We start from the raw sequence: 11193 nt of genomic DNA on the forward strand, positions 1-11193 counted from the left end.
ATATTTTATTTCTTGCACCACATACTGCAATGTAATTCTTATTTTTATCTTTCAACTAACTCATCACAATGACAATCATCATTAAATGCTGTAAACCTAAACTGAACTTTCATCTACCAATGAAAACCACCAACACCCTACCAGATGAGGTGCCATCTGTGTTCCATGTATTACTTAGGATAGCCTCTCACACGGTTTTATCCTCAAGCCATTTTATAGGATTGTGATATCATCAAGATAGAAAGAACTGCTGGTGGGTGACATCATTGAATTTTGAACCACCTATACAGAGGGAATTTTGACCAGGCTATACAACAGGGGAAAACACAGTCGAGCCTTCGGAGGGTATGTTTTCCATTAGGACACTGGTCCCTGGAGGTGCACCTTAAGAAAGCTGTCACAGGATTATAGATAATATTACTCTCAGGTGTTTATATTGCCCAATATCATATGAAAAGTTTTAAGAAGTCCTACAGTTAAGAAATCTTTCACTCAACAAATATTTCTTGAGCACCAGGTACTACGCAAAGTCCTAGGAAGGGACGCCTGGGTGGTTCAGTGGTTGAGTGTCTGCCTCAGCTCAGGTCACGATCCCAGAGTCCTGGGATCAAGTTCCACACTGAGCTCCCCTCGAGGAGCCTGCTTCTCCCTCTTCCTATGCTTCTGCCTCTCTCTCTGTCTCTTTCATGAATAAATTAAATCTAAAAAAAAAGGGTGGGGGGCAAAATCCTAGGAATATAGGCTTAGATATGACAGCAGTGTTTGGTCTCGGAGACCTTAAATCCTACTTCAGTTTCACCGATAGTTTGCGGGGCTTAAGTTCCAAGTCTTTTGGGGACACTTATATCTCCCCATGATGAGGTCACTTAGCCACTAGAATAAAGGAGTCTGGAGATTGGGGGAGATCAGAGCTGGACCTGATATTTGGGAATTGTGGCATGTAGATTTGAAACCGTAAGTCTGAGGCCACTAAGGAACCTGTGTAGGCAGAGAAGAAAGGGAGCTTGGGATAGAGGTCTGGGGCTGCCAACCTCCAGATGCTGAGGAGCCTGAGAAAGAAAACCAGGAGAACATGGAGAAGAGAAGGCAGGCAGAGAAGAGAGCTGCCCTCTTTGTTTCACCCAGAGCCCTCTCCTTCTTTATCCTGCTCTTCCATAAATGTCCTCTAAGAATTAGGTATGGGGGTTTAGCTGGACCCTCAGGATGGAGCCTGTGCTAATCACTGTACTCATCCAGGATACTAGGGAATGAAGCCCACTTTGTTTCAGACCCGACCACTTAGGATTGCCCATGAGCATGACACACTGGTCTCACCAGATATCAGGGGCCATGTCAGGGCTGGGCAGCTTCACACGTCAGATAGAGATTTGTTATTGTCACTAGAGAGAAGGAACAAGGGCTGTGGGTTAGATCTACTCAGAAAACAAACATGCTACAGAGCTTCTGAATAACACAGTGATGGCTTACGAGTTTCAGAATGAGTGCCATCACCTTTCCGTTTTGTCACAATGGACATCTTTTGAGGCTCTGATTTTACACAGAGTACAATGCCAGGGGCAGGAGACAGTACAAAGATGAACAACATGTGGATCTGGCATTAAAGAGTTTATGTAACCCACCTCTCTAAGGATAAGAAGATATTAAAAGGTGAAAAGTATTGGGAGGCTTGGGACCAGAACTTAAATTGTCTTTGATTCCTGTCCAGTCATCTATCAAAAGGGATGACTGTGAAGTGTGGAGCAGCAAAGCCTCCCCAGAAAGGGTTGGTTTGTTTCTGAGGTGGCAGTAGGGGCCGGAGTGGTTAACGTCCCACCGCCATTCTGATAGGAAATCATGCCCTGCCTACCCAGAGCCTCAAGGCAGAGAAAGAGTCGCACTGTGTGCACATTCGACCTGGACAGTCAGGTGCAAGATGCATGGTGGCCACTGTGACCAGAGGGACCAGCCAGGCTGCGAGGTGCCTGGTGATGCTGTTCGTGCAGTGACTGAGCAGCCAGATAGTGGTTCCTAGACAAGCATGCGAACTGAGACCTGCCCGCAGAAGACAGCTGGGCAAAGAGGAAGTACAGCTCAGAGGACAGATAAATGGTGAAGCACAACAAAGGAGAGTGAGAGAAACTGAGTCAGCCCAGGCTAGGACAATCCGCATAAAGAGGAGATAAAGCTCAGATAGGATAAAGCTCCTTCCCATCACACCCTTGGTAGGAATTGATTGACTCTGTATTGAGTATTTGTTATGGAAAAACAGAGTAGTACCACCGCTCTGAATCTGCTGGAAGAGATTGACAAGTTAACAGATGATTACAGAAAACTGGTAAGTAGGATAAGACGTGTCAGGGAGGACTAAAGCTTCCTGGAGGGATGATCATCTGGGCTGAGTTATAGCAGATGAATCAGAGATATTTAGGCCGAAAGGAGAGTGGTAATGCCACATGGGCAAAGGCACAGCTCTGGCAGGGGGTTCTGGGAGGGACACTGGCCACCTGGTTTGGGTCATGTGCTACCCCCTAGCCTGCAGCTCATGAGCAAGCCGACCCCTGAGCGAGGAGGGCGGTGCCTGGACATGACCTCCCTGCCTAAAGCACAGCTGTTAACCACCACTCCCCACAGAGGAGTTGGGGAGAGACCAAACAAGTGACAGCTGAAAACCACAAGCAGTAAAGTTCCGAAGGAACTGTTGGATGAAGTGGGAGACAGAGTGGGGCTGGGGAGGGGTGTGCAGCATGAGGGCAGGTGACACAAAGACCTGCTCACTTCTGTCACTGGTGAGTGAGCTGAAATCCACCACGGATTTCACTGGGTGCCAGTGCCGAAAGGAAGAGAGAAAGGCGAGACCCTTCAGATTGTAGGCAACATATGGAATTGAATCCTGGCTTTCTTAGCTGGGTCTGATGATGCTCGTTAATTATGTTTAGTTGCTTTACAGCCTCAGTTGTATGGTCACCGTAGGTTTAAGTGATAGATCCTATGGTCTGGCTTGGAAAGTAAACCAGGGGAGGTAAAAACACAGAGACCTCCCAGAGAGGGAGGATGTGGTCAGAGAGTGGGGTGTTAATGGGTTTAAAGTCTCAAGTGTGGATTGGCTTCAGGTAACCACAGGTGCAGGGGCTGGGTAGCACAGATAAGAGGAAGCTGGGCCTCCGCTTGCCTGTATGGATTGATGTTCCTCAGGATGACAACAGGATCCAGAGTGAAGAGAAGGACTGAGTTGACAGTGAGCCAGAATGGAAACCCAGCAAAGCATCTAAGCAGACACAGAAAACGGGCAGAGACTGCTGAGCGGAGGCCAGGGCTCCTCCCGTGTGCCCAGTGCTCAGTGTATGGCCGACACTATACTGCAACTCTCAGAGTTAAGGCACAGCCTCTGTGTTGTTCTTTGTTTTGTCCTCTCTGCCTGGCAAAATATCGGGGCCGGCCTGGCAATAAATTTTGAAGGAGGGAAGGAAATTCTTTGTATCTGGGAGATGGCTTGCATGCCCTCTGTTTCCTAGACGAGTGTGTAGACTCGGGTGGATCTCTCAGCTTGCCAGCTTCCCACACTGGTAAAAGGCAAAGCTAGAGTGCAAACTTAAATGCGTCGTATGCGAAAGCTCACACTGTTGATCACTACAGTCTGTTAGTTTTGGTGGTCAGAACAAGACAAATGTTATGTGTGTGTGTACATATTCATGCGTACACACATATTTACTAAGAGCTTATTCTATGCTATGCTTTATTCTAAATGATTTTTTTTTAAAGATTTTGTTTATTAGAGAGAAAACGGGTGGGGGGGAGTGGCAGGGGAGGAGCAGGCTCCCCGTAGAGCAGGGAGCCCGACGTGCGAATCGATCCCAGGACCCCGGGACCATGATACAAGCTGAAGGCAGACGCTTGGCTGACTGAGCCACACAGGCGCCCTGATTTACTTTTTTTATTATTATTACTTACTTATTTTTAAACTTCTTATGACTACTCCATAAAGGAGGTGCTGTTACTACTCCCAGTTTAAATCCAGGCAACTGAAACACAGCGTTAAGTAACGTGCCCAAACAGTCTGGTCCCAGCGCCATGCCCTTAATCGCTGTGGCTTGCTGCCTCTTGATTTGTCAGTGAATTTGTATCCATGTTTACAGACAGTGTGCTCTAGCTACTTCTTGTGAATTTCTTTGTTTACAAAGTCCAGATTTTTAAAGTCTGAACAAGCACTGAACTAACTCAAACTGAATCCAGCAGGGGCGTGGGGGTGGGGGTTCCACTGCTCAGCTGGCCACCCAAGAGGTGTAGTTAGAGATGTGAGATTGTGTGGATGGCCTACGACACACAGGGGCAGGTGAGAAAATAAGAAAACGCACACACAGATTGCTAAAATCTGAAAAAATGCTCAGATGCTTAGGAGAGGTATAACAAAGCAGCTTAGGAGTGAAAATAGGAGAGAGGGTCACAGGTCGGGAGGACTGCAAGATGGTAATAGAACTAGAAGGGCGTGAGGATGTTGCAGAGGCTCTAGTGCAATGGTTGGAGAGTGCTCTGTGGGCCTGTGTCAGACACCGCAAAGAGTGGGGCATAGCACAGGTCCCCAGGGGTGCCAGGAATTTCTGTGAAAGGACACAGGGTGGGAGGCACATGACATGTCAATGTGTAAAATTTATTTTTGCTCTCATACTTCATCAAGGGAGCTGCATTATGCTTTGAGTTCAGGAAGTCGATAAACCACAAGAGAAAAATGAACTGTTCCGTTTCAGACTTGCACACCTATCCCCGTGGAGCGTAAGCCCTACAAGGGAGAAGTTGTCACCCTAAAATCTAGAGAGACCGAAGAAGACTCTGCATCAGGGATGAGGAAACAGGCCGGCCCCTGAGCCAAGTGCTGTGGGTAAGGATGGTGGGCAAAATGGGTATTCCTGCCTTGACAACAGATGAAATCAGCATCTCTGTTTTCATTAGCATTTGAAGAGTCCAAGGTCAAGGTCAAAGGCTTCAAAGTGACATAAATCTCAAGGACAGATTAGCCAAGGGGAGACTGATAAAAGACCTCTTGATGCAGAACACTTAGATGAGCCTCCAGATTGAAGAAGGCCTTGGTCTAGTTAGAGATTTATTCTCTGAGATGTTGGGAAACATTCCGCAAAGCCTTGAAGTATCAAATATGAGCAAAAATTTATAAACTATTTAATTGGGGCTTTATCTGAGAAAAAAAAATCTTCGTATTATATATGCAACTATTTTCTAGAACTTAAAATGAATGAAAAATGAATGAAATATTGCTTTTTTGGGTATAATTTTTTAGGTAAAATTACCTGGTATCATTTCATGTACTTCATTGCACACTTAATTTTTGAAATAATATTGTAGATATAGTCATTCTGAAAAAAATATTTCAGTACTTCCTCAGTTTTCTTAGTCTTTTGACATCCAGATATTTCTGTTTTCAAGCATCTATTGTCATCATTCTTGTCAATTTCCTCCCTCCCTCGTTCCCTCCCTCCTCCCTTTCCTTTCTCCCTTCCTTCCTTCCTTCCTTTTCTTCTTTCTTTCTTTCCTTCCTTCCATTTCTTTCAGTTATTTTCTGATCCAACACTGTGAGATGCCTATTCAGGAGCAGCTTTGCCATGATTTAACATCTCTCCAACACTGTCCACTGAATTCATGAAATCTACATGAGTTGCCAGTTTTGCAATTTCGCTAAACTCAAAATTTGTAAGATCTTGTGATGCTTTCAGATGTTTCAACACATAGCAATCTCCAAAAGACTTACTTGGTGACTCAGCGGTTTAGCGCCACCTTCAGCCCAGGGCATGACCCCGGGGCTCCCGGATCCAGTCCCATGTCAGGTTTCCTGCATGGAGCCTGCTTCTCTCTCTGGCTGTCTCTGCCTCTCTCTCTCTCTCTCTCTCTCTCTCTCTCTCTCTCTCATTAATAAATAAAATATTTAAAAACAAAAACAAAAGACTTACACAAGGGGCCGACATAATGAACAGGGGTAGATGTTTGTGTTAATTAGGGACACTGTCAAAGGACTAGTTGTATATATGGCCACTTAGGAGTTGCAAATTTTCATGTCAGGACAACCTATGCTTCCCTAAACCCCGTGCCTTGAATAAGGAGGCGCTGTGTATTTTGTGCTATGTTCCCTTTATTATGGAACGTTGTCATATCAGTGCTACACAGCCAAAATTTTTTGTTTGGGGGGGGGGGTGTCATTTCCTTACTATTGGAATTATTTTTCCCAATCCAGGAAGATTATGTTAAAAATTCAGAGGAAGATTAGCAAGAGGAAGACATTCTCTTGAATGCTGTAAACATACTATTAACAGCATTTATAGGAGCAGGATTAGTGTTTTCTTTGATTATAGCATTTCTTGGGGGTTAGACTTGAGTTCTGCATCTCTATGTGAGGGAGAATGTTACACTGAGTTCCTTTCATTCTGTTCAAAGGTAAAAATCAGAGAAAAGGATTCTGCTCTTCCCATCACTGTTAAGCGTTGTCAGCCCATGGAGAAGCAGGCCTTATTTCAACTCCCCACGTTCCTTTTGAAAAAATAATCGCTCCAGGCTTCTTTGATTTACTTTCAGAAGCAATCGCTGTCTTTCTCACTGTGACTTTGTTGTTGTGTAAGATTGAAGATATAAATGAATATTATTGTGATGGAAAGTCAATGTGAAAATTCATTGATGATACTTTAAAATGTCATCTTTGCTTGTCCTGGGTTTCTTGCTTTGAGATTTTCAAAATCACTTTCTTGTTTAAGATTTTTTTAATGGCTACATATGTTTAAAAATAGCAAACTCTGTGGTTTTACAGCCTATGATAATCAATAAACATTTAGATCTGCATTTTATGTCTCGTTTTCTGGGTTATGTGTATCTGCTTCTAACTTGTAGGATTGGGACTCTGGGAGGTTGGTTTGGATTCAAAAGCATAATTTCCTATGTGACATCTGTTTCAGCAACTCCCAGAAATGGGGTCCCTGAGCAAACCTCATGTAATTAAATTGGATACTCAACCTTAGATTAAGTACAAGGCAAATTATCCAATCACACTGATGAGTGAAGGATTTGGGAGAATTAAAAAGAATCAGTGCGGCTGAGAGAGGCTACAGTGAGACCTTCCATCCCCTGTGCTTCCGGGTCTGTCCTGTGATCCTTCCGTGTATGCAGAGAAGCTGAGCTTACACTTCTTCTCCTAGGTAACTAGGTCAAGAGGAATTTTTAAAACGAGTAAAATCAGGGCGATTATGCTCTCATTGCAGATACTTCTGTCCCTGACTTACTCACTAAGGTCAGGAGTGCACCTGTGCCTTTGACAAAGGGTGATAGGAATCTAGTTTGCTCAATTATAATTTGTTTCGAACACACAGAAAAAAAGGATAGTGAACTACATTAAAGAAGAATCACAGGTCTTTTTTTGCCAGCTGAGAGACACCTTAAAATATTTTATTAGTATTCTCCTCTGCTTTGGTGGACAATAGAAGCTCCACAATAAAACATTTGAATCCTCTGAAATCATTACATCGCTTTCTTACCTAAAAGCCAATTTCCACTCCACTCAAGGGCTTAAATGTCAGCCCTTCTCAGGGGCTTTCCTAGATTCAATGTGGTGGATCATGTTAGGTCATGTCGTCCTCACCAGGCCCGGCAGACGCCCCGTCCCAGCACCTGTCTTACTGCGCTACAGTCACTGCATGTCATTACGTGTCTGTCTCCTCCAGGATACTGAATGCTCATTCAGGGCAGGGTCAGTCTGGTCACTATCATTTTCCCAGCATCTAGCAGAGTGCCTGGGAATTGATGGGTATTCAGTGCATTTTTATTAATTTTTAAATAAAGGAGGAAGCAAAGGAGTTCCTGTTAAGTTCCTAAATTGATAGAGATGAAGTGAGCAGGGACAAAGTTTGTGGAGTATTTTAGTGTAAGGTTGCTTTCAATGAAGGGCGTGGATTCATGATCTGTTTGATAGATCCATTCTGGAAAATGAAATAGCTATAGGATTCTGTGTCAACAGAGTCATTTGAAATGCATGTGGGGATCCATATGTTGCTTTTATTAGGCTTGTCGTGATAATTCTAAATAATAATAATAGTATGAAGCCATAGGAAGAAAAGGATTCAAGGTCTTAATATTTAATATTTTTTCAGGATTGCCTCTGGTATACAAAGTGAGATCCCTTTACCACTAAATGACTGCATTTTCAAGAGACCTTTACTAATTTTTAAAATTAAAATGTGAGAGCGGGGTGAGAGCATGGTGTGGGTCTGCAGAGAGCTCAGGGGTCACTGGGCATGGGAGCTCCCAGAAGGTGCCCCCTGATCATTGGGAACCGACACAAGCTGAAACGTTGGGATGGGTGGAGGCAGGCTCTCAAGCGCCAACTGCAGGTTCAGCAGGTCCCATTGTCAGCATCTGCAGCTACAACTGGTACCCTCTTCTCCCAACGTTTTCTCTCCCCAACTAGCCCCACCCTCACCCCCCATTGGACAGGAGGCCGCATCCTATAAGGGAAAGATCTGGGCCTGTCACAGCCCTTAACATCACAAAAACTAGATTTGTACCACTTGACTGAGATGACTTGACCTTCTTGGCCTCAGTTCCTCTATAGGTAAGGGGGGAATGATGAATACCTCCTTTGCAGAGGTCAGTTGAGAATATGAACTGAGATGATATGCGCAAACCTCTGGCTCTGCCACCATTGGAGGTCAGATTCGCCCTCTGCCCCTTGTCCCTCCCCCACACCAACTTTTACTCTCCTCCTTACCTCCTTTCCCAGCTACTTGCTACTGACCCCCTGAAGGCCCAAGTAGAGCAATTAGATTTCTTTTTGTCAAATCCAGTCTCTCCCATTCCTTCTTTTTACATAGTATCTGTAGTCAAGGTAAAAAAAAAGCAATGGATCTATCATTTATTAAACACCTACTGTCTATAGAACACTAAACGAATCCCCTCAGTGTGGGCTGCCACTGTTCCTCAGATGCACAGTGAGTGGCACAGTGAGGTGCTCTGTGAATTCATCTTGGGAATAAAAGAAGAAAACGATGGTGATGACAAGGGACAAGGAGAGAAATAATTCATGAATGAAAATTCGCACTACAGCAGATTATTATTTGTGTTCAGGGGTCAGGACTGCATCTCTAGCGTGTCAGGAGAGTTTCTAAAAATAGAAATGGCCAATTTTGAAAAATATTTGCCTATGTTTTATTTCAGACTGTATGATAATCTAATATGATAAAACAATTATGTTGCATTTATCGTGCAAAATATTTGCAACTGCATTGTAATTGTAAGTTCCTTGAAGATGGGGACGGTTTCTTAACAGTTTGTGCCTCAAACAACACCAACACAATGTTTTACACAGGGTAGACCTTTACAATGGACTTGGTGAGTTGAAATTAATGTATCACAGCTACAGGGACTTGGAAATGTCTGAACTTGGAAAGGCTTTCTGAAGAGCAAGCATTTTAAATCCTGTTTTTTTGAAGGGGAGCAGTGCGCAGGTGAGCTCAACGGTCTGCAGTGGAGGTACCCCTGGGACTGGCCCTTGACTGGCCCACATGGACCAATGGGGGTTCGCATGACAAGCTGCAACAGGGCAGAGTAGGGAAGCAGCAACAGGGCTTTTTAAAGACTGCTTTTTGCCTGAAAATAGAATGCAGTCTCCACAAGAATACAGGACCTTTGGCTTTTTCTGTAATGAAACCGATAAATGTGCTCTTCCTTAATATGACCCTTATTAGGCCCCTATCAGGTGTCTGGCCCAGTGCTAAACTCTGTATAGACACTGCCATTTCATTCTCTCTGCGGTTCTATGAGGTAGATACTATTATTATCATCCAGATTGAACAGATGAGACAACAAAGCCTCAGAGAAAATGATTACCTGAAGGCATTCAGCTGGCCTGTGGGTGACCCAGGATGTGAATCCCAGCCTACCTGACTCCAGTTGACCATGATAGTGTATTCCTTGGTGAAGATTTTCAAAAGAACCCACCCCTGGATGATGTACAGTTGTCTGAACCTCATTAAAGCCAGAAAAAATCATGGCAGCTCACAATCATTAAAAGCCTACCCACTAGGGGCAGCCCCGGTGGCGCAGCGGTTTGGCGCCGCCTGCAGTCCAGGGCGTGATCCTGGAGACCGCGGATCGAGTCCCACGTCGGGCTCCCTGCATGGAGCCTGCTTCTCCCTCTGCCTGTGTCTCTGCCTCTCTCTCACTCTCTCTGTATTAAATAAATAAATCTTTATATATATAAAAAAAAGCCTACCTACTAAAATCCTACGTACTTTACAAGTATTATTTCATACCATCCTTCCAATATCACTCTGAGAAGGGGACTGTCATTACCCCCATTTTATATGTGGTGAAACTGAGGTACATCCATTACAACTTCTCAGACCCTAGATATTGTCACAGGATGACTGGAAAGGGGGTCTCCAGGGTGTATCAAGTACCAATCAGTTTCTGAACCACCTAAATGGTACTGGTTAAAGTGCACCATCTCACCTCTACAGCACTGCTGGACACTATTGCCAACTAAGTAATACATAACACCGGAGGAGCGGAAGACAGGATTTTCTGAAATTAATGGCAGTTCTCATGAAATTAGTTTCAATTCTTTTAACAAATCTAGCATTCACGTAAGGGCATTTCTCTTGGAGCAACCTGAAAGTTAGGTTATCTTTCTATTGCACATTTTGTTTAAAAGAATTGAATCCAGATTTGTTGTTTCCCTCCTTGAACCTAAAGTCAAGAGCACCGGTGGAAAGCGCAACAGCGAGTGACTTGGGGTCAAACAACCTCTGAGTGGGCTGCTTCTCCAGGTGGGGGGCTGCTCTGCTGCGGACCAAGTGCCCGAGCCAATGGGAGCTCCCCTGCGGCTGGCCCCTCCAGCGATGGGGAGCTGACCTTAAAGCGGTGTCCATCTGGCCTTACCACTCCTGGGATTTCTCACATCCAGCAGTGCCTCTTGCCAGGGATACCTTGCTTGATGCAGAGTGGGGCTGACTCCAGAAATCTGGTGTCCGTGTGAGCTCTGTGCTGTTGAGTGGCTCCTGCAGGTCATGCTCTGCTCCACGCCACTATGGTTTCATCTTCCCAAGGAGGAGGTGTTTACACCATTGGTTGGCTGTATGAAGAAGTACTCGAGAATGGGGACTCTGGGAATCAAACTGACTGAGTTCAAAACTTGCCTCTGTTGGGGCGCCTTGGTTTAACTCTCTGACT

At 44.7% G+C, this 11193-nt stretch overlaps 1 protein-coding gene across 1 annotated transcript in view; it reads left to right on the forward strand.

Annotated features, from left to right (window-relative positions):
- The window catches only part of DPYS (dihydropyrimidinase), a 76360-nt gene extending 69547 nt beyond the window's left edge, over nt 1–6813 (forward strand). Inside the window, exons 9-10 of the mRNA XM_025994838.2 lie at nt 4722–4852; nt 6415–6813. Coding sequence (XP_025850623.1) covers nt 4722–4838 — 117 coding nt within the window. The 3' untranslated portion in view covers nt 4839–4852; nt 6415–6813. The remainder of the gene's footprint in view (nt 1–4721; nt 4853–6414) is intronic.
- The last annotated feature ends 4380 nt before the right edge of the window (nt 6814–11193 follow it).

This window comes from Vulpes vulpes, chromosome 13 (genome assembly GCF_048418805.1).
Source record: "Vulpes vulpes isolate BD-2025 chromosome 13, VulVul3, whole genome shotgun sequence".
NCBI lineage: Eukaryota > Metazoa > Chordata > Mammalia > Carnivora > Canidae > Vulpes > Vulpes vulpes.